The 25,216-nt window shown below is 35.8% G+C and overlaps 1 protein-coding gene across 1 annotated transcript; it reads left to right on the top strand.

Moving 5' to 3' along the window:
• Positions 1-5,932: 5,932 nt before the first annotated feature.
• Positions 5,933-24,806, top strand: LOC137408801 (GDP-L-fucose synthase-like). Its single transcript, XM_068095388.1, has 10 exons — positions 5,933-5,997; positions 6,543-6,647; positions 6,772-6,859; positions 7,520-7,634; positions 7,775-7,903; positions 11,493-11,566; positions 12,450-12,583; positions 20,280-20,411; positions 21,174-21,353; positions 24,476-24,806. The coding sequence occupies exons 2-10, from the start codon at positions 6,557-6,559 to the stop codon at positions 24,529-24,531; spliced, it is 999 nt and encodes a 332-aa protein (XP_067951489.1). The 5' UTR covers positions 5,933-5,997; positions 6,543-6,556; the 3' UTR covers positions 24,532-24,806.
• Positions 24,807-25,216: the final 410 nt, after the last annotated feature.

Genomic DNA, 25,216 nt, shown 5'->3' with positions numbered 1-25,216 from the left:
GATGCATGAAGCATTAACTATGACAGTATACAGGCTCTTAATTTGTTGGCAACAATTTATTGACTGTATCAGTTGTTGGTGTGTGTGTGTGTGTGTGCGTGCGTGCGTGCGTGCGTGCGTGCGTGCGTGCGTGTGTGTAACCACCATAGACAGGTTGACAGGTAGTTTTGGTAGATTCTTGTTCGACACTGAAATACAAGAATAATAATTCTTGGTGTAATACTGAAAAGTTATAGTGATCAGGAAGACTACTGAAGCATACAGTAATGGGTAGACGACTCTCTATAGCACTAACACACTGATCACTATGCATGACTGCAGCTTGCCACAAATTAAAACTGACATATTCACAAGCACGTGTTCCTAGCACTATAATTGGCTTGTGAACATGTCAGTCGCAATGCTATGATGTCAACCGTGTTCTATACAATTGCTCCGCATCACCGCTTTTGCCACCAGATACCTGTTTCCTCTTGCTGCGATGATGAATAACTAAATGAGACAACACGATTACACATTCCAAGCATTTAATTACACGACAATTAAAAAAAAATTTTTTGCTTTGATCACATAGATCTGCTAGGATTCATAGCAAATATGCAAGGAATGTTTGTACATGCTGTAGAGCGGATATCTCCATATATCGATATGGAATTCGATAAGTAGAAGGACATGCAAATGGGATAACTGAATACATAAACATCTATATGCTTTAAGTGTGCGTGCGTGCGTGTGTTTGTTTGTGTGTAGGTGTGTATGTGTAGGTGTGCATGTGTAGGTGTGCATGTGTAGGTGTGCATGCATGTGTAGGCAGGTGTGTGCGCAGGTGTGTGCGTGTGTGTGTGATTGAGATATTTTGATCGTCTAATTCTCTGAGGTCAAAGTTTTTTCAAATACTTGGCTGTGTATTTTGCTGAGTTTTTAAGCAGGGCTGTCGAAAAAGGGGCATCAACTGAAAAATTACATTTCTTAAATGTTTGCTAATCGCTTACAAGTCTTTATCAAAGAAATCTAAATTTGTGATGTGCTCACATTTGTTAAGTTCTCAGAGCAGTCAAGTGTTTAGAGTTTCCTGCTCTTGGGAAGGAGAGAGATTAAACCTAACGGCTCTTCTGTGGTGTCGGGCAATATGAGTGCTATGTTGCTCAATCGATCCATACAGATGATATGATTTATATACATCTCTTATACATGATTTGCTCTGATACAAAACCTTCTCTTGTGCGTGCATGTGCGTGCGTGCGTGTCAGCTAGTTGATCTTAGCTGACCAGTGTTGCAGGGTGCGATGGTGTAGAATGGATGGATGAATGGACAGGCTCTCTGGGGGTCAGTTTATCCATAGAGTCAGCAAAGTTTCAGAATGAAAAACAGGAGTGAGATCAACAATTGAGTTTGGGCCTGTATGCTCACACTATTAAACACAGATATGGAGAGAATGCAGTGTAGAGTTTGGGTATGAATTTTCACGCAACTAAACACAGATATGGAGAGAATGCAGTGTAGAGTTTGGGTATGAATTTTCACGCAACTAAACACAGATATTGAAAGAATGCACTATAGAGTTTGGCGCCTCTACCAACTCCGACAACAAAAAGTCTCAAACCAAAACTATAATTTCAGGTGTACCCTACATGTATGCACATAGTTAGGTAATTAAATTATATTTCCTTACTTTTGTTGTCTTGAGCTGGAGTGTGCGAATAGAACAGCGTTTGGTTAATCATTTTCATTGCCAAACCACCCACTACTGACGAGGGCAACTTTGTATACCCTCCTATTGAATGAAACAAAAAGGCTCAAAACACAATGAAAAACAGACATATTCAGAATATATGTAAACAATATATTATTAAAAGGTCATTCTAAGAATAGTCTAACGTTTTCATACAACAGCAACATATAAGACAATCAACTCACTTCATGGTCTTTGAAGCTAGCAATTTCACCTATTAACTTCCACTGCCCGCATACAGCCATCACCCAGTACATTAAGAGAGCTTTTTGTTAAAAATTCAATAGGATTAAAATCTTGCCGTTTTTTTGTTTTAGTTTGGCATTTAATTAGGATATTTGTTATCTCATACTAGGTACTGAATAAGTGATTACCCATAACTAAAAATTTAGGAATAACTTTGCAAACTCTGTAGTAAAAAGTTGCTGCGTTGTGCTTCCATTGCCTGTCTAGGCAGCTAATGAGTTGGTATTTTAAAATGTAGCCAACTGAACGGCTGCTTTGTTGATAGTATTGTTATACAAGACTAGCTGAATGCTGAGCGTTGATAGTATTGTTATACAAGACTAGCTGAATGCTGAGCGTTGATAGTATTGTTATACAAGACTAGCTGAATGCTGAGCGTTGATAGTATTGTTATACAAGACTAGCTGAACGGCTGCTTTGTTGATAGTATTGTTATACAAGACTAGCTGAACGGCTGCTTTGTTGATAGTATTGTTATACAATACTAGCTGAATGCTGAGCGTTGAGATTAATATATATAGATGGCTGATATTGTTGTACACTTACTGTAACAGTCAAAACTTAAATCTCCTTTTGCCAGCCAAGCTTTGTAAAATTGACCACAGAATATGGTAAAAATAATTTTATTTGATTTTACATCTTGTAATAGATAAGTGAATGTTTAGTGCCAAGGATTAGCTTGCAGAACATGAGTGACCATAGCAGTTATTCTGTATATGCACGCTAACCTGTCCAATATGAAACATATGTAGCGGTTTAAAAGGAGAGCTGCTAGTTATAGTACTAACATGGAGACTTACATACCATTCAATTAAAAAGCTGGCTGGCTTGAAAAAGGTGTTGAAACCTGTGGAGAGTGTTAACTGTTGCAAAAAGTGTTTACAGCAGTAGAGAGTGTTAACAGCTGTGACAAGTGTTAACAGAAAGATGCTGTTAACACTCTTCACACTGTTAACTGTTAGCAAGATGGAATGTCTGACTAGCTTTTTCTAGTAACACATTGTTTTACGTTACCATTAGCACAGCAGAGTTTTAGCATTACGAACAACATTTGGACACTCTTTCTTCTGTAGAATGCATATCTGTTCCCTTTTGTGTTTCGACTGTTCATTGATGGTTTTTGTTAGTTAAACTAGAAAAAAGGGCACGGTTACCTCTAGGACAAAGTTAGCGAACAGCTACAAGAATTTTTGCTATAAGTATTTGTAAATTACTAGTTTTCATGATATTCCATCTTCTCATATTCATATTTATTGAAGATTATCATATTTAACACTTGTCACAAATTCTGGTTTGGCATATTTGTTACATAAAAATGTGTATGTGGTTTTATTATTATTTTCCTTTGCTGTTGTTTCTGATAAATCTATTGTGTGCGGCTAGCACTTTGTGTTGTTGGTGGATATTAGCATTTTTTTACAGTTGCATGGTTTATTTGATTATATTTATATACTAGCTGTGCCTCAGAGCGTTGCCCACATATTTAAAATCAGCTTATACACAATGAGAAGTGATGAGATTTGCTTACCACTTGCTGGCAGGCAACTCTCCAGCAAGTGGCAGGCCGTTGCCAAGTGGCCTGGCACATTGCCAATGGAAAATTCCACTAAGCCAGTTAGTAAGCTTCAATGCCGGTAGGCAATGACATTGCGTCAGCATTGTTGCCCAGCTAAGCTATTCTAATGATAGCTATAGCCTGAATGCAGACATATACGAGAATATGAGAATACTCGTATACGACATACAGATATACAGACATACTTTGAGAAATAAATATAGATATAAAGTTCAATGCTTGTAGTTTATCTGATAATTTGTTTGTTGGGCTGTCATTCCTGTCTGTGATAGCGATGAAAAATCCACTTCGCACTGGATTTGAACTCGTAATCTCCAGGTCTGCAGAGTGCGGAGCTCAACCGCTAAGCCACATGGACTATTTTCTATGTTATAGAATAATTGTGCACATTCATATTACATTGGTTGAAATACTCATAATCACATTGTGTGACTCGTAACGTCACATGAGCTAGCTTTATGTCTTACGGCTTCATGGCTCTTATTATAGTAAGTTTAGCAATAAAAAGCAAGCTAGAGTTACTCAAATTACCCGATTTGCTAGCTTTGTCATTGGCTAATTATTCAACTTAGCCAATGGCAACTAAACTACCTGCTACTGTTTATAAGCTGTTTTTTATTACCCGTGCAACGCCTTGCATGGGCATTCATTTAGTATTATTATAATTATACTCTTTTCATAACCACTGCATGACTCATCATGCATTTCTCATGATTGCGCAATCCTGAATGTATATTCGGGAATTTTCTACAAGTTTTATTTTTGTACATCAGCAGCAGAGCTCTGCAGTAAGAATCCATCTTATTTCAGAAATTATTCAATTAGTTTATTTAATATTCTGCTGAGACACTACATAAAAAATTGAGTTATGTTCCGATGAAAGATCAACCTTGTTCATCTTATCAACCTGGTAACAACATTAACTAGGTTTGCTTACTGCAAGCGAAGGCTATGTGTGGGTTTATTAGCAGCATTATTACACAAACAGTGGCTCTGTGAATTTGGCTGGGCATGTCTGGGCATAGTCCAGTGGTTAGGGAACCCCAACGACTGGAGATAGGACCAGTTGCAGAGAACGGTTTAAGATTGGTGGTCATTCTTGTCATCAGTGACCTTATTTAAGAATCAAACTCCAACCGGTTGTTTGCAGGTCATGCGCTCCAGACCATGGCTGCTATTTGCGTTCTTTGGTAAGGACATTGACGCTCAAATCGCTGCACATTACTCAAATGATTTAGACCATGTTTTTAATAGCTTGTATAGTTCGCATACTGTTGCAAAAGTCATATTTGTTATAGTTGTTAGCTTTTATCATTGATGTAATACATTGCTTGTAGTCAAAGTTGATGGGTTTAGAATTTTTAGTTGAGGCCATTTCTGTTAGTGTGGAGAGGATGATTTATCTGTTTAAGCAAAGCATCTATATGACATGTGAACATAGAACCGTGGCTCAAGCAAGCCACTACTTAAGAAAACAGTGTCAACTATAGGTATCTTTGTAGAAAATATGCCTATCCTAATGGTTTAACCTACAGAGCCATTTAGAACAAAAGAACCGTGAATTACTCAAATGTACATAAGTCTAAGTAGACAAGGATATGTCTTAAACAAGTATGGACAATTCCTAGAGTTGATTTCAAGAGCTATTTGATTGGCTGAACTTTTTCCACAAACTCATGGAGGTTGCTAACCACAAATAAATCGTCTTTTCTTCTACATCATCGACTCAAATCGATCTTCACCTCTTTTACGCCACAAACTTAAATCGATCTCCACTTTTTCTACAGCAACTCAAACCAATCTTTACTTTTTCTACACAACAAACTCAAATCAATCTAAACCTCTACTACCTCATCAACTCAAATTGATTTTTACATCTTTTTTCCCATCAACTTTGACTTAAGTCATTTTTCTCATAACTATGCCTTCTTCATAAACATAAACTAGAGATTCATTACTTGTCAAATCAAGCTTGCTTATCAGTCTGGAAAAGTTGCTCGCTTCATCTACCACTTTTTTAAAATAGTAAATATGGTTGAGCGGACAAGGCCAGCTGACATGCATCATGTTCAGCCATTTCTGATGCCATACAAATGTAGTTGTTGGCAACTGATATTCGTTTGGCCCTATGAAGTCATCTTAGAATTATACAGAGTTTACTGACCCTGCAGTACCAAATCATGTGCGCTTTTTACAGGATATTTCAAGGGTGACTTGTTTTACACACATCAACTGTTCTAGCCATCATTGCACTTTATGGATAGGTGAGCTCACAATAGCTATTTATGATCTGCAATGATGCACAACTTTCATTTAGGCTAAATTCTATATAGTTCTATCTGTAAGACCCCAGGCCAGCAGTTTGACTGTTAGAGTGCTGGTGAGTAGACATACAGCTCTAATATATTACACTGAGCAGATATACAGCACCAGCATACTACAGTGAGTATACATACATCTCCAGTATACTATATTGAGTAGACACACAGCTCCAGTATTATATTGCAGTAAGTAGACATACAGCTTCAGTATATTACAGTGAGTAGACATACCACTCTAGTATATTATAGTGAGTAGACACACAGCTTCAGTATACATGTACTACAGTGAGTATACGTTTACCTCTGGTATGTAACACGGAGTAGACATACAGCTTCATTATATTACAGGGAAAAAAAACATACAACTCCAGTTTAATTCAGTGAGTAGACATACAGCTTCATTGTATTACAGTGACTAAACATACAGCTACAGTATATTGCAGTGAGTGGATACACATCTTCAGTTTATTGTATTGAGTAAAATGTTGCTGCAAAATACAACCAATGCCAATAGCTTGATAAAACCTTTCTTACTGAGTACAAGTTAACAACTCCAAGTCATTACACACCACATCACACCAAATTTTAGACACTCAAACAGTTTTAACTCTGCCAACAATGTCGTCAGTGTTACAGAAAGTATTGTTCTAGTAACATCTCTTTTAGACTCAAGTTTCCTGATGTCTCAGCCAAATATTTGGGAAGTTTGGACTGCCCCTTCCACTGTACCAGTGAAAACTATTTTAGTAACAGGTGGATCCGGGCTACTAGGTATGTATGCACTAACATTTATGAAGTAACATAGTATGATGTAATTGTCAAATTATCTCATCAGATAAACAGTACTGTAAAAATAGATTAGTGTGATTAGATTTAATAATTTCCCATACTTCAGGCAAAGCTATCGAGCAAGCACTTTTGGCTGGAGAAAGTAGAGATGATGAGAGATGGGTGTTTGTCAACAGCAAAGAAGCAGATTTAAAGTTAGTACAAGTGTATGTCATTTGCTAGACTTACATTACTAATGATTTTTAATACTTTTCATATATTTATAACTTAGTTACTTTCATTAGCCTGATTTTCAAGCTGTTCACCATTGCCTGATTTCTAGGATACTTACCATGGACTGATCTCTAAAATACTTACAATAGTGTTACTTTAGACTGAGTCTTAAAGTACTTACCATAGACTGATCCCTAAGCTACTTTCTATAGACTGATCTTAAAAGTTTTATATACTGTAAAAACATCTGTGCTAAGATTTGTAAACATCGTTGATTGGTCCTTGTTCACTGTTCAGATGTCAAAACAAGATACAACATATGAGTACAGCATACTTTGCAAGGATGCAAACAACAATCGTTTTACCAAATTATTTAAAATGGGTGTGGCGTAAGGTAAAACTACATCTTTTGCAAGAATAAATGTGGATATTACAACTCTTTTTTAATCAGAAGTAGATTCTACTCGACCAAAGGAGGCAAGTTTACATTTAATTTCAACAAAAATCAAAACATGGAAACGTTTGTTACTGCTCCTTTGAAATAACACAGAATTTAGAGGTTCTTATGAAGCAAAAAACTTAGCAAAAGACTCCATACCCTTTACTTAGTATGGATTGGCTGTAGGTTGTTAATATTGTAGAGATCGTCTTGCTGTAAAGAGACTATTTGAAAAAGTGAATCCGACGCATGTCATTCATTTAGCTGCCTTGGTTGGAGGCCTGTTTCGGAATCTTGGTAATAACCTGGACTTTTTGGTGAGCTGTTCTACTCTTCCTAAACAACATAATTGACAATGTTCAAAGGATTTGTAATTTGCCTGCTTACTGTGACAATCTATAGTGATACGCATTAGCAGCCAGCCAAAGGCTTCTGATGCCTTTTGCGTCTATTATAGAGAACAAACATGGCTATCAATGATAATGTCCTTCAAACAAGCTTTGAGCAAGGAGTACAGAAAGTTATATCATGTTTGTCAACATGTGTATTTCCTGACAAGATAACCTATCCAATGGAAGAATCAATGGTATGATGTCATCAACTAGCTAATCAAGTTTACCGTTACTAGCTGTTCTTATCGTGTGCTTTAGTATTGTTATCATCCAATTGCACCTTATATAGTTGATTACCTTATATAATTGAATTATATAATTGAATCATCTAATTGACTTGAGTATAAAGACTTAAATAGTTGAGTTCTCTTTTGACTATTTGATATAGTTGAGTTCTCTCTTGACTATCTGATATAGTTGAGTTCTCTTTTGACTATCTTATATAGTTGAATTCTCTTTTGACTATCTTATATAGTTGAATTCTCTCTTGACTATCTTATATAGTTGAATTCTCTTGACTATCTGATATAGTTGAATTCTCTTTTGACTATCTTATATAGTTGAATTCTCTCTTGACTATCTTATATAGTTGAATTCTCTATTGACTATCTTATATAGTTGAATTCTCTTGACTATCTGATATAGTTGAATTCTCTCTTGACTATCTTATATATTTGATTTCTCTCTTGACTATCTGGTATAGTTGAATTCTCTCTTGACTATTTTATATAGTTGAATTCTCTCTTGACTATCTGGTATAGTTGAATTCTCTCTTGACTATTTTATATAGTTGAATTCTCTCTTGACTATCTAATATAGTTGAGTTCTCTTTTGACTATCTGATGTATTTGAATTCTCTCTTGACCATCTTATATAGTTGAATTCTCTTGACTATCTGATATAGTTTAATTCTCTCTTCACTATCTTATATAGTTGAATTCTCCCTTGACTATCTTATATAGTTGAATATTCTCTTGACTATCTGATATAGTTGAATTCTCTCTTGACTATCTTATATATTTGATTTCTCTCTTGACTATCTGGTATAGTTGAATTCTCTCTTGACTATTTTATATAGTTGAATTCTCTCTTGACTATCTGATATAGTTGAATTCTCTTTTGACTATCTTATATAGTTGAATTCTCCCTTGACTATCTTATATAGTTGAATTCTCTTGACTATCTGATATAGTTTAATTCTCTCTTCACTATCTTATATAGTTGAATTCTCTCTTGATTATCTGATATAGTTGAGTTCTCTCTTGACTATCTTATATAGTTGAATTTTCTCTTGACTATCTGATATAGTTGAGTTCTCTCTTGACTATCTTATATAGTTGAATTCTCTCTTTACTATCTTATATAGTTGAGTTCTCTCTTGACTATCTTACATAGCTGAATTCTCTTTTGACTATCTTATATAGTTGAATTCTCTCTTGACTATCTTATATAGTTGAATTCTCTTGACTATCTGATATAGTTGAATTCTCTCTTGACTATCTTATATATTTGATTTCTCTCTTGACTATCTGGTATAGTTGAACTCTCTCTTGACTATTTTATATAGTTGAATTCTCTCTTGACTATCTGGTATAGTTGAATTCTCTCTTGACTATTTTATATAGTTGAATTCTCTCTTGACTATCTAATATAGTTGAGTTCTCTTTTGACTATCTGATGTATTTGAATTCTCTCTTGACCATCTTATATAGTTGAATTCTCTTGACTATCTGATATAGTTTAATTCTCTCTTCACTATCTTATATAGTTGAATTCTCTCTTGACTATCTTATATAGTTGAATATTCTCTTGACTATCTGATATAGTTGAATTCTCTCTTGACTATCTTATATATTTGATTTCTCTCTTGACTATCTGGTATAGTTGAATTCTCTCTTGACTATTTTATATAGTTGAATTCTCTCTTGACTATCTGGTATAGTTGAATTCTCTCTTGACTATTTTATATAGTTGAATTCTCTCTTGACTATCTAATATAGTTGAGTTCTCTTTTGACTATCTGATGTATTTGAATTCTCTCTTGACCATCTTATATAGTTGAATTCTCTTGACTATCTGATATAGTTTAATTCTCTCTTCACTATCTTATATAGTTGAATTCTCTCTTGACTATCTTATATAGTTGAATATTCTCTTGACTATCTGATATAGTTGAATTCTCTCTTGACTATCTTATATATTTGATTTCTCTCTTGACTATCTGGTATAGTTGAATTCTCTCTTGACTATTTTATATAGTTGAATTCTCTCTTGACTATCTGATATAGTTTAATTCTCTCTTCACTATCTTATATAGTTGAAATCTCCCTTGACTATCTTATATAGTTGAATTCTCTCTTGACTATCTGATATAGTTGAATTCTCTTTTGACTATCTTATATAGTTGAATTCTCCCTTGACTATCTTATATAGTTGAATATTCTCTTGACTATCTGATATAGTTGAATTCTCTCTTGACTATCTTATGTATTTGATTTCTCTCTTGACTATCTGGTATAGTTGAATTCTCTCTTGACTATTTTATATAGTTGAATTCTCTCTTGACTATCTGATATAGTTTAATTCTCTCTTGACTATCTGATATAGTTTAATTCTCTCTTCACTATCTTATATAGTTGAATTCTCTCTTGATTATCTGATATAGTTGAGTTCTCTCTTGACTATCTTATATAGTTGAATTTTCTCTTGACTATCTGATATAGTTGAGTTCTCTCTTGACTATCTTATATAGTTGAATTCTCTCTTCACTATCTTATATAGTTGAGTTCTCTCTTGACTATCTTACATAGCTGAATTCTCTCTTGACTATCTTATATAGCTGAATTCTCTCTTGAGTTTCTGATATAGTTGAATTCTCTTTTGACTATCTTATATGGTTGAGTTCTCTCTTGACTATCTTACATAGCTGAATTCTCTCTTGACTATCTTATATAGCTGAACTCTCTTTTGACTATCTGATGTAGTTGAATTCTCTCTTGACTATCTGATATAGTTGAGTTCTCTCTTGACTATCTTACATAGCTGAATTCTCTCTTGACTATCTTATATAGCTGAATTCTCTCTTGACTATCTGATGTAGTTGATTTCACTTTTGACTATCTGATGTAGTTGAATTCTTTCTTGACTATCTGATAGAGTTGAGTTCTTTCTTGACTATCTTCTATAGTTGAGTTCTTTCTTGACTATCTTATATGGTTGAGTTCTCTTGACTATCTGATGTAGTTTAATTCTCTTTTGACTATCTTATATGGTTGAATTCTCTCTTGACTATCTTAAATTTTTCAGCACTATCTTGAAGACTCATACTTGAATCATGGAATACTCTCTCCACCATCTTATCTTATATTTTTGTGTGCTCTTTCCGCCATCTTATCTTATAGTATTGAATACTCTCTCCACTCTCTTATCTTATATTATTGAATACTCTTTCCGCCATCTTATCTTATAGTATTGAATACTCTCTCCACTCTCTTATCTTATATTATTGAATACTCTTTCCGCCATCTTATCTTATATTTTTGTGTGCTCTCTCCGCCATCTTATCTTATAGCATTGAATACTCCCTCCACTCTCTTATCTTATATTATTGAATACTCTCTCCGCCATCTTATCTTATAGTATTGAATACTCTCTCCACCATCTTATCTTATATTATTGAACATTTTCTCCACTCTCTTATCTTTTATTATGGAATACTCTCTCCAGCATCTTATTTTGTACTGGTGAATAATTTTTTTTAATGTTTTATTTGGATTGTTGCAGCTACACAATGGACCTCCTCATCCTTCCAACTTTGGATTTTCTCATGCAAAACGCATACTTGACATAGAAAACAGGTAGGACTAAATTTTAACCAAGTAATATCTTGCACCTCTGCCCTGGTTCTCTAGTTAGCCCTCCGTTAGTAAACAATAGTTAATTTCATTTTTGTCTGAAAGTCATGCTGCTTGCTTACTCTTGAAAAAACTGCTATCTGTCACAGTTTACAAACCTTACTTACTACACCAAATGCTATCAGACCTATGCTCTTAGTGAATACAATGCTGTGATCTCTGAACTCATAAAATGATGTATATTCGCAGCAATTCCCATTTCAAACATACAATATTTTTATCACTACCGGCAGTATCCTCTACTAGTGCCTATGTTATTCTCAATCTATACTCGCATCTCTTTCCAGCAGCACCTTTATCTTCTTTATCACCTTTACTATTCTTTATCTGTAGGCAAACTTCTGTTTTCCAGTATTTACACTACTCTTTGTCAGCATCTCAGGCACTTTTTAGCAGTACCTACAGCATTCTTCATTTTTCTGTTGTCTATTTTATACACATCTCAAAGTTTGTTCCCTGTCCAGTTATTGCAATTAAAATCTAGAAAGAAAAATTCTGCATCATAGATTATTTGATCCCAGAACCACTCGGCTTGTTTACTAGCAACCTAATCCACCACAATAGCCAAGCTGTCAATGACTGTTAGCACATATATTATATCGGTTGAAACAATCATGCTTGAAGCTCTTGGGGTCATTAACTGGCACAATTGACAGCTACACGTAACATAAACGATTTTTAAACCATCTGCAAACACTGTAATTGTTTTAGTAAAGGCTAGCTTACCTTTACTAACTTACCAGGTAAGTTACTCAGATTCATTAGGTGATTGTTTTATTACCCTTCAACGTCGATCACTTGGCTAATCCACTTCTTTACTTTGTAGGGCATACAATTTACAAGGAGGCGGTATATTTACTGCAATCATTCCAACTAATGTCTTTGGTCCACATGACAATTTCAATATAGAAGATGGGCATATGGTTGCAGGACTGATACATAAAGCCTATCTTGCCAAGAGTACGTACTGCTAACATATCAAAAATGTACATCTAAATCTGAAAAGGAGTCATGGATAAAAGAGATTTTGACAGACTCCTCTTGAGAATTCCTTTAACCATGATTGGTGGGTTATCTCCCCACTGTTCCTATTTGCATTGGACACATTTGAAATTCCTTCATGCGAGCACATAAGGTGTTCGGATTATAATTGCATGCCTCGCGAAATTTTTGAGCAAATTCAGTAGTTTTGTCTTGATTGGATAGGCAGCGGTACATGTTGACTGAGTCAGGCAACATTTATTGAGAGTGAATAAGCGAATAAGTAAATAGATGACAGTGAATCAGCAAAAACATGGTCTGAGATCTTTTTGATTATATTATTTTCTAAAGCTACACATCTGTTTACAAATGTGTTCAATGCATGAATGAACTGTTTTATAAGATCTTTTACAAGCATTCGATAGAGTAAGTACTATTTCTATCGTGCATCGTTGAAGGAGACTTGTGGAAGATAACTTCATGTTTATGGGTTCATGAAGGACTAACTAACGCTTATCAGATACCACATTCTATTGTAGCTATCGTGGGATATTTAGTAAACTGTACCTCTTTATGGTAGAATCTGAAAGTTCTTGTAGTCTCAGTTATTTGATCAGGAAGCATGTCTACGCTGCAAGTTGAAGCCTTAAAAACCTGGTTAAACCATCATTTTTGTTAGCGAGACATATAGTCTATAGCATTTTGAAATTATTAGTATAAGCTGGTTATACCTAAAACAAACTGGACGTAACTAGATATACCTAGAACTAATCAGATATAACTGGATATACATTACTTAGAAATAACTTGACAAACCTGGACAAGCTTAGAACAAACTGGACATAACTAGATATACCTACAATTACCTTAACATAGTTGAATATAACTGGATATACTTAGAACTAACTTGATATAAATGGAAATACTGAATAGTACAGGATGCAACTGTTTGAATATCAAATTTTTAGTATATGCGTCTAGCCCAATCAAAAGGCAATCCGCATATTTATGAAACCAGTTTAAGTAATAGTATATGTTTTCGCTAGGGTATTTTAAAGCTATTGCTATACGATGTATATATATATGTATATACTAGCCCAGCGTTGTCCGGGGAATAAAAAAGCCAAAAAGTTTATTTGTATTTAACATATAATAACATTTTCCATTCTAATCTACAAACTACATATCATGAGAAAAGTGTTTTGTGTAGTTGAAATACATTAGGAGAGAAAATAAAACAACTGTAAAGGCGTTAAAACTTTGTCAAACAACTGTAACTTTCAAACTTCTTATCATGAGGAAAAGGTTTGTGCAGGACAGCTAAATTAACAATAAATAAAACAACTGTAAAGGTTTTCAAACAATTATAAGTTTGAAATTTCATAACTTGTAAGAAGTGTTTCGTTGAAATAAATTAGAAGGAAACATAGAAATTCAAAGGTGTTTAAATGTAAATGTGAATTCCTTAGCAAGTAATGGCTAGATATAGTCTATTTCACTACGATTACAATGAAAAGTTATTTGGTATACGATTATATGATTTTAGTTCGTTTCAGTGTTGGCAACGTATAGAGTCGTATTGAAACCCACAGTCATTATCTAATGCAATCACTGCCTGGTAAAAATCATTATCATTAAAAATGGTACCAAAATACTATATTAACCTTGGTAACTATAGGTACCTACAATGAGTTTAGTGCATTTTGTGGTTATGATCTGCAAGATATAACATTACAATGTACTACGTGGAGAGTTCTTACCTTCGAGACAGACGTGCAACATAAACACTGGATTTAACTTGAATGAATTTAATTTGCTAAACACATACTTGAAGGAATTTAGTATGTAAACTTCAAACTTTTAACAGAAATTTTATCATTTACGTTAGTGAATCATGTTTATTATAACGGATGGTGAGGTCAGTGACATGTATCTTTTAATAACGTATGTAATCGGTACAATAATTGCCAAATTTCAAGTTCGAGATAAATTATTGTTGATTTCGTGGGCCGAACAAATTTGCCCTAACAAAAAAAAACAAAGAGGCATCGTGTTGCATATACTTAGGTCCCAAAATATTTTAATACAATTGTCTGGGTGAGAAAAATTGGCTTTGACCCAGATATAGTAATTGAACCTTACGAAAAATATTTCTTAACAGGGGCGTGTAACGCGTGGCAGCATTGGTAAAATAATCAGCGTGCGCTATAGCTAGATCTATAGCCGGGATGACAAACTCACTTTGAGAAATATATATACAGATATGTATATATATATATACATGTATATATATATATATAGAAAATCTATCACAATAAATACCTACGCACTGCCAGTAATAAGATATCCAGCAGGCATAATAAAGTGGACTGAGGAAGCCATCAAAGAAACAGATATAGCAACTCGTAAACTGCTGACCATGCATGGAGCACTCCACCCAAAATCTGATACTACTAGATTGTATCTTGATAGGAAAGATGGCGGTAGGGGACTCAAAAGTGTACAGCAGACAGTGAAAGAGGAGGAGCAAAGCATCAAAGCATATGCAGCCTCCATGGCCATTTCAGATAAGTTGCTAGCTGAATTTCAATCGGGTGCTCTTACAACGGACCTACGCCCTGATGATGAGGAAATTGACTGGCACACGAAACCTCTTCATGGTGCTTACCACCAACAAATATCTAAGGTTGGCGATCTTCACCAGACATATATGTGGCTGAACAAAGGAAACCTAATGGCCAATACAGAGTCGCTAATCATGGCAGCCCAGGAGCAAGTGCTCTCAACAAGACAACTCCCTAGAGACGATCCTAGATGCAGACTGTGCAAAGATGCACCTGAGACCATCCAACACATCATCAGTGGATGCAGGCAGCTAGCAGGGAACGCATACACTGAGCGGCATAATCATGTCGCAGGTATTGTGTATAGAAGTCTATGTGATGAGTATGGCCTTAATAAACCACAACACTGGTGGGAAGCTCCTGGTAAGGTGAATGAAAATGACCGCGCTAAGATCCTCTGGGACTTCTACATCCGAACTGACAAGCATGTCCTAGCAAACCAACCAGATATAGTGGTGGTAGACAAGGAGAACAAGAGGGCTACTATAATAGATATAGCAGTACCCAATGACTACAATATAGCCAGCAAAGAAAAAGAAAAGGTAGAGAAATATCTCCCTCTTGGAGAAGAAATTGAAAAATGCTGGAATGTAAGAACAACTGTAATCCCAGTAGTCATTGGGGCACTGGGCGCAATAACACGGGCACATAAAATGTGGCTTGCCCAAATACCAACAACAATCAACTCAGGTGAGTTGCAGAAAAGTGCGCTATTGGGAACAGCTAAGATCTTGAGGCGAGTGCTCAAACTCCCAGGTCTCTGGTAGGAGACCCGAGTTAGAGCAGAATTTACCACCCATACGGGGTATCCGGGGTGAGGAAACAATTTATATATATATATATAGATATTTGTTGGTGCTTACCACCAACAAATATCTAATGTTGGCGATCTTCACCAGACATATATGTGTGGCTGAACAAAGGAAACCTAGCGGCCAATACAGAGTCGCTAATCATGGCAGCCCAGGAGCAAGTGCTCCCAACAAGGCAACTCCAAACGAAAATCTATCACACTAGAGACGATCCTAGATGCAGACTGTGCAAAGATGCACCTGAGACCATCCAACACATCATCAGTGGATGCAAGCAGCTAGCAGGGAACGCATACACTGAGCGGCATAATCATGTCGCATGTGTTGTGTATAGAAGTCTATGTGATGAGTATGGCCTTAATAAATCACAACACTGGTGGGAAGCTCCTGGTAAGGTCAATGAAAATGACCGCGCTAAGATCCTCTGGGACTTCTACATCCGAACTGACAAGCATGTCCTAGCAAACCAACCAGATATAGTGGTGGTAGACAAGGAGAACAAGAGGGCTACTATAATAGATATAGCAGTACCCAATGACTACAATATAGCCAGCAAAGAAAAAGAAAAGGTAGAGAAATATCTCCCTCTTGGAGAAGAGATTGAAAAATTCTGGAATGTAAGAACAACTGTAATCCCAGTAGTCATTGGGGCACTGGGCGCAATAACACCGGCGCATAAAATGTGGCTTGCCCAAATACCAGCAACAATCAACTCAGGTGAGTTGCAGAAAAGTGCGCTGTTGGGAACAGCTAAGATCTTGAGGCGAGTGCTCAAACTCCCAAGTCTCTGGTAGGAGACCCGAGTTAGAGCAGAATTTACCACCCTTATAAACAATTTTTTTTATATATGTATTGCTACACAATGTGAGAAGCATCAGATATTAACAAATCTGATGATAGTGCAATTTGTTCTTTTGTACAAGAAATACAGATTTTATACTGTATCTCTTGTGCCAGCAAGAGATACAGTATAAAATCAGTTCAGATAAAGAAGACAACTCTGTAAGCAAGTAATTTATGCTGTAAAATGAAAATATGCTTTACTTGATATATTGTATTAGTAATGCTGCCACGCGTTGTTGTTTTTATTTAGCTTATACTAACTGCTTATTCAAAGTTCCTATTGATACTTGATTTAGTGGGTTTTAATGGTTTTGTTTTACTGTGGAGTTTCCTGACGCAGTTTGTCAGCAAGGGTCAATTAAACAACCATTAAAAAGGTTTCATTTTAAGACTCTCCAATCTGCCAGTCAAAGGTGCACATTGTCCAAAAACCTTTTGTTGCTAAAAAGAAAGCGTGGTACACAAATCAACTATTAAAAATTGCAACTCTGCAATCTTCTTTTTTTTTATTGTCAGAATCATGTCCATTTTTCACCACAGTTGGAGATCGAGAAAAGATATCACACTGTTCAGGGTTTGAACTCACAACGTTCCTCTTAACAGCCTGACCCACTACCACTCGAGCTAATCACTCACCTTTGTTAATCAGAAATATTTGTGCACATACTTATCCTCTGTGCTTTATTGGCACACCTGACAATCTCTCACAGCACACCAAATCTCTAGGATACTACTAGTTGTTAATACATTAAAATTGCCTTCAGTAAAGCTACAGAGTATCATACTTCATATCCATCTTTTACCATAATAACCATTCTTCTCTAATTAACATGTTCAAGTTAGTAAATATTTGAGTGTTTAATAACTAAAACTTTTTTGCTAGCGTAAAAAAACAGTTCTTATAGAGTTGTGAAATGAAGACAAACTTCGGAGGCCAGTTTTCATTTAATAAACTTTTTATCTAAAACTTATTTATGGCATTAGTGGTGCATGTATTGTATTTACATGTAAGTCATCTCAAAATAATTTATAATAAATAATCAAGATGTTTTATTGTTGTTATCATGTGTATTAGTACCATGGCAGTCAGGTGTGCTGTGAGAGACTAATAACAAGCTTAACAGTAAAAATAATGAAATAATGATAATAAAACATCCACAGAAAGGAAACCAACCCGCAACTACAGATCGGTGATGTTCCTACCTCTGTGCCTCTCATGTGCCTACTTGCCTACAATAATGCTGTGAATAGCATCAAGAAGATTGTGGGCTTTTGGGACACCAGAGTGCATTGGAACATTCAGGAACTGACTGAGGTCGATATAAGATGAGGGATCTTTCCAGGAGACTCTTCATGTCTCTTCATCATATCACTAATACCTCTATCAATAATCCTGACAGATGCAGTTCTGGAATAAAAGTTTTGGAATGGCTTCAGTATTAGAAATCTCTAGTTTATAGATGACTTGACGCTGTATGGAAAGTCTAAAGAAAGACTGAAGTCCTTGTGAACACTGTAAGACTTTTCAAGGATGGCAGTGAGACAAAATTCTGGCTATAGCCATTTGCAACAGAAGTGCTGAAAAAGGAGAGAAAGTGAAAGACAATGGGATTATGATGCCGGATGGACAGATGATGGGATATATAGAGATGTTTCTTATTCAGGTGTGCTGTAGGCTGAGAGATTTAAAATGGATGAGATGAAGGAGAAAAAGAGAAATGAGTATAATCAAAGAGTGAAGAAACTCATGAAGACAATTCTAAATGGGGGAAGTTTGGTCAAAGTCGTAAACTCAAAGGGTGTTCCAGCTGTTCGCTATACTGTCGAAAATTGAACAGTAGAGAAACTGCAGATTATTGGTAGATTGAGTTGGAGAATAATAACAGTGAATAAAGAGCTACATTCACAAGCAGATGTTGACAGGCTTGGCATATCGCAAAAGGATGGAGGCTGAGCATCATGTCAATCAAGGAAATAGTAAGACTGGACAATGTGGTTTGTCTGATTATGTGAAAAACCGTGAACGGAGCGACATTAGAGTACTAAAAGTGTGTTTCAAAGCAAAGTGTTAAAAGCAAAGCAACCAAAAACAAAAAGAGACATGGCTTGAAAAAAATCTACACGGTCAGTACCTTAGAAAGGTCAAAGAAGCTGAGATAGAATCATGGAGAAACCTAAGGCTTGCTGATGGCTACTCAAGATCAAGCTCAATCTACCCATAAAGTTCGGGTCATGAAAGAGGGAGGATCAACAAAGTGTAGATTAGGTGGCGAGAGACGAAGCTATGATGCATATCCTCAGTGAGTGTGAGAAGTTAGCGCAACTGAAGTGCAGTAATAGACGTGACAAAGTTGCTGCTATCATCCACTGGGACCTAAGAAAATTTCACAGAACCATCTATAGCAATAAGTGGTATAATTACAACGCAGAGTCAGTATTGGAAAATGCAGATATAAGCTTTGATGGCTACTAATGTCTATATAGATTAAGTGATAGAGACAAGGTCTGCCATAGTTGTTGTCGACAAGGTGAATAGAGAATCAATGATTACAGATATGGCTGTATTAGGTGACTTCTGAGAAAAATATAAGGAACAGGAAAAAATCAGGAAGTACCAGGACTTAGTTATCGGAGTGAACAGAATGTGGAACACAAGGGCTCGGAGTGATACCAATACTGATAGATGCACTTAGAGCTATCCATCGCCTGAGGAATTGGACGGCGGTTGATATCCATGTTGACCAGAATACGCTAGACAGCGTTCAACAAACTGTAGCATATGGTTCAGCAAACATCTTTAAGAATGGCTTTGTTTATCTATGTTCACTGGTTCTGAATAGATATCAGTGTTATATTCAGCAACAGCTGTGCAATGCCTCTGTTATAATGAAACAAACTTTGTTTTCCTTTTCAAAATGCTGATCTCACATGAGTAGTTGTGGTCTACTAGTCTGGACTTGTCAACAACAGGTTGGAAGGACATTCTCAGAAAAGACCACTAGTCTAGAACAGTTGACTTTGTATGACTCCCTTTACAAAATCAGCAAGCTGATTAGTATGCATGTCAAAAAGGGTCTATAAGTTTTGTGGTCATCCTGAAAGCTGAAAAATGCCAATGTAATTTTGAACTGAACCTTCACTAGTTGGTAGATCTGATTATCTTTTAATAGTTTTTTTATGAGAATAAAACGGAATTATATTAGTTAGATGGTTATGATCTATCTTTAGTAGAAACAGTTGAAATCGGATTTATAAAAACCTTTAGATAGGAATACAAGAAATCCTGTCTACAGAATTTCTTGTATTCCTGTAGACAGGATTTTTTGTAGACAGAAAGTCTACAAGGATGTAGACTGCTTGCAATTCGTAATGTCAAATACTAAATATAATTCCTAGAAAACAAGACAGAGTTAACGGTCTGGGGTTCAGGGTTACCAAGGAGACAGTTCATCTACTCAAGAGACATGGCCAAAATATTTATCTGGGCATTGAGAGAATATGAAGATGTTGAACCAATCATGGCTACAGGTAAGTTTTACTTCAACCCATCATGGTTACAAGTGAGGTTTACTTCAACCAATCATGGTTACAGGCGAGCTTCACTTGAACCAATCACAGCTACAGGTGAGCTTTACTTCAACCAATCATAGCTACAGGTGAGCTTTACTTCAACCAATCATGGTTACAGGCGAGCTTCACTTGAACCAATCATAGCTACAGGTGAGCCTTACTTCAACCAATCATAGCTACAGGTGAGATTTATTTTAACCAATCATATATTCAGGTGAGGCTTACTTCAACCAATCATAACTACAGGTGAAATTTACTTTAACCAATCATAGATTCAGGTGGGCTTTACTTCAACCAGCCATAGCTACAAGTGAGCTTTACTTCAACCAGTCATAGCCACTGGTGAACATTAATTGTATTCTGCGCAGATATTTATCGTAATTGGCTATCTTTGTACAAACTTCTCAGATTTTACAAAAAACTGCTATATATTGATGAAACTAATTTCATACACAATAGCCACAAACGAAATTTAATATAAATTATTTCTTATATGAAAATATTGTCAGATGTGGCATAATGAACATGAACATTGCTTAGCTATGCTAACATGCAACAAAAGGCATCAAGTGTAACAGTAATACACAAAGAGATGGTGCCAGAGATGGTTGAAGTATGATATAAACTTACATCAGAGCCACCTGCTACTTATTTGAGCTTTTCTCCTGGCTACAGTTATACCGTATTATCATTCTGTGTGACACGAAATAATTTTATTAGTTGGAGAGGATGAAGAGTTTAGCATTAGAGAGACAGCTGATATGATAGTAAAAGCCATGAACTTCACTGGACCAGTCAGGTTTGACACAAGCAGGTCTGATGGTCAATTTAGGAAGACCAGCAGCAATGCTAAACTTCTGAAACACTTGCCAGGTTTCCAGTACACTCCCACCCAGCAAGGTTGGTTAGCATCACCACACTTCACTTCATATATTTGCTTCTACCCCAGGCACATATTCACAAGTACCATATCCTCTAACCATGCGATATTTGTAAGAATAAAGAATGGGTGGTTCACTACGAGAAATAAATGCTAAGCAAGAGATCGCCATGTTTCTTCTTTAAACAACGCTGTTTGTGACTGGCTGAGGATGCATGGATGGGTGGTGCTTTCACTTGTGATGTCATACAACATAGACAAAGAGTCGTACTATCTAGCAACAGCTAGTAGAGGACATAGACAAAGTCATGGCTTACAACAATTACTCGCAGACATACAGTTGTAACACATTATTATAAATAGGCGCAACACACACTACCCATGCTACCTATAGATATATCTACAGATAGATCTATGGAACTATAGATATGTGTTCTAACTGTGTCTACTAGCAATTGTTAGAGACTATGTTTAAGTCCTCTATAGACAAACTATACGTGGTTGACAAGCTTCTTAGCAATTTACGATGAATAAAGAAAAGATATGATTGCTTTAAGGAAGAGTGATTATATTATATTACTCCTTAAGCTGCCTTAGACTGGACTTACATTTCCTAATAATGATGTGAGTAAACAAAGTAGCATCAGGAGGTTAAAGTTATGATACTCGTATGTAGTAAGAGTAGTAGTACTAGTATATAGCAGTATTACTAGTATATAGTAGTAGTACTAATACATAGTAGCAGTACTAGTATAAAGTAGTAGTACAAGTATATAGTAGTAATACTAGTATATAGTAGTAGTACTAGTACATAGTAGTAGTATATAGTAGCAGTACTAATACATAGTAGCAGTACTAGTATATAGTAGTACAAATATATAGTAGTAATACTAGTGTATAGTAGTAGTATTAGTACATAGTAGCAGTGCTAGTATATAGTAGTAGTACTAGTACATAGTAGCAGTACTAGTATATAGTAGTAATACAAATATATAGTAGTAGTACTAGTATATAGTAGTAATACTAGTATATAGTCGTAGTACTAATATATAGTAGTAGTAGTAGTACTAGTATATAGTAGTAGTACTAGTATGTAGTAGTAGTAGTGGTACTAGTATATAGTAGTAGTAATAGGATATAGTAGTAGTAATAGTATATAGTAGAAGTACTAGTATATAGTAGTAGTACTAGTATATAGTAGTAGAACTAGTATATAGGAGTAGTACTAGTATATTGTAGTAGTAGTAGTAGTAGTACTAGTATATAGTAGTAGTAGTACTAACAGATAGGAGTGTAGTATTAGTAACGAGCATTAGTAGTAGCACTAATGGGTAGTATGAGTGGTATTATACAATATTTGATGCAGTTTGCAAAAAGATTTAACCTAATACTAGAGCAGAAACAGGTGTTGATACCTTGGGTTTTTACATCTTCTCACTTTGTGGTTGTATACGTTTTGTGTGCTTTAGTTGACTGCAACTCCTTCATCATAGTATAACAGATACTTGGAGTAAATATGTCATAATACTTTCTTGTAGTGATTTCATGACTTTTGTTTTAAATATTTTGTGGTTACCTAACTGTCTTACAGGCCCGTATTCTCCGGGGCGGCCAGCCGGTTGAGCCGCCTCAACTTCTTAGTAACTTTCGACGGCTAAGTACTAAGAATTGCAGTTTAAGCTCATTCACTTGGAATTTCCATCAACTAATTTACTAGCAACTAGCGTTCTATATTGTCTTCGTGGTGGTCTCGCCAAATGGGTGGTCTTGTGAGACTTTGTTAAGATTTGGAAACTGAACTTTATAACTTATAGTGGAGGTGTGAAGAAGACCCCTAAACTTGCATTTGCCTTATCATAACATAACCGAATCAAAATGTCGACGAGATGCACTATAATGGGGCAGACTCGTCTTAATAATCTTTTAATATTATCATATATAAAGATGTTGAAACAGATGCAAATCAGTTGTAAAAGATTTCTGCCAAGGACACATTGACAGAACAAGAGAGCTAATGCAATAAAAAATTAGTAGCTCTTGTTCTGTCAATGTCCCTTACATAAATCTGTAGTGTCATGAGTTTTATATCGTAATTTTATTATCGTTTGTTGAATAAAGACCAAGCTTTGCCTTCCATAAACCATAAACAATATATTTATGTAGATTTTGATGCTTGCAATTGATTGCATCTATGCATACTTTGAGGGTTGTTGAGGCTTAAAAGGTCTAAAGCTTCGGGGTGCTGCCCCAACCCCGTTGAGGGCTTACACTGCCCTTAAACCCCCAGGTGTTTATAACTAGTCGCCTAACATTTGCCACCCCAACTTGCAACCAGGGAATACAGGCCTTGTATTCCCTGGTAAGCCCTATATATTGTTCATACCTTGACCTCCTCTTTGTCTATTGTTCAAGAGATTGCATAACTGTCTTATTATATAGTGTTTATTTCTCCTCTTTGTCTACTGTATACTGCATGTATCTGGGTCAGTTGGATACAGGAGATCGGTACTGCAAGATGTACAGCTTTCTTGCTTGGAGTTAGGTAGAACACACTTCGTGTTTGAGCTATGGGTTCTTTTTTAAACCAACGGTTCTCTTCTTTTTTGCCCCATTGTGTATTTATATTTAAGACTGTTGCTTATTAATCTTCTTGGTTTATTGCACAAAAATGGAATGTCAGACATCTCCTAGATAAAACCCTCACATACACAACTTGACTACAATGCTTGTTTAAAGCACATAATATTTTGTTAATAACAAAATTGCACATTTATCCTTAAGCTGTAAGCTTTGCTCAAAGGCTATCGTTAGTTTCACTATATTGGTTAAAAAGTTAGACAAAGACAAGGTATGATCTTTATTATCATTATTTGCATTGCAGTGTCTACAGACATTTTCCTCATTGTTCTCAATTAATAATTGTTTCTGATGCCATGTTTTACTTCTAATTCTACTTGTTTCATATAGACTAATTAGAAATAAAAACTGAAGTACGTCTTTATTATCCTAAGGGTCATATTTTATATGTAACATACCTGTAAGCCTGCATGTTACACTTTTTCTATACAAGCATATGCCATCAGTTTCTACATGCTCTAAAACTGACTATTTCTGAGACCGTGTTGCTGCCTGTATATTTTAGCTCTTCAGGAGACTTGTGATTGGTTCAATGATAACTATGGACTCGCTAGAAAGTAATCATGACAATGGAGCTCAACCTTCTCAATCCATGTTTCTGTCTATAGATAGTTAAAAGGGCATATCCATGTTTGGTTTTTTTTCTGTATTTCATGTTATATAATTTAGGTGGCTGCTTCCAATGTATACTAAGGCTGCAACTTTTGCTGTCTCCTTCAAAGATTCTCCTAATGGTCTTTACCTTAGCTGTATTCCTAATCTCTCTGCAGATATAAATGCTACTAAACTGCTTCTAAAATGATATAAGTCCTTCTAATACATGAGCATGTGTTCCAGTGTTGAACAGCTACGTGTATGTAGATATGCTATGCAAAACAACAAAACAAGGAATATTTACGAAGTCACCACACAGCAATATCTTAGCAACACACACTCATATGTCATTGCAATGCTATCACGGAAACAGCTGTGTTGCTCTCTTTTGAGGTTTAGTGTTGCTGTTTGAAAGTGAAACACTCGTGCAACGCGCCATCTTTGCGCCATGGAAATGACCTTAGCGACCAATGGCATCGCACCCTTGCATGCGCGTAAGTCTAGCGCTCCTGTTGCTTCCTATGCAGACATATGCCTTAGAATAAGGCATCACATCATCATTTCTTTACTATAGCACCACATGAAAGCATGATCTGCTTGTCAGCCCGGCGTAGCACTTAGGCACTGACGCACCCAGGCATTGCTACACTAT

Source organism: Watersipora subatra, chromosome 11, assembly GCF_963576615.1.
Source record: "Watersipora subatra chromosome 11, tzWatSuba1.1, whole genome shotgun sequence".
Lineage (NCBI taxonomy): Eukaryota > Metazoa > Bryozoa > Gymnolaemata > Cheilostomatida > Watersiporidae > Watersipora > Watersipora subatra.
This window is presented reverse-complemented; position numbering and strand designations above follow the sequence as displayed.

Excerpts from the sequence above, each read along its gene's own strand:
- LOC137408801 (XM_068095388.1), top strand. The coding sequence starts at position 6,557 with ATGTCTCAGCCAAATATTTGGGAAGTTTGGACTGCCCCTTCCACTGTA. Across the intron at positions 7,635-7,774 it reads GTAATAACCTGGACTTTTTG|AGAACAAACATGGCTATCAA; the intron begins GTGAGCTGTTCT and ends CGTCTATTATAG. Across the intron at positions 20,412-21,173 it reads TGAACCAATCATGGCTACAG|TTGGAGAGGATGAAGAGTTT; the intron begins GTAAGTTTTACT and ends TAATTTTATTAG.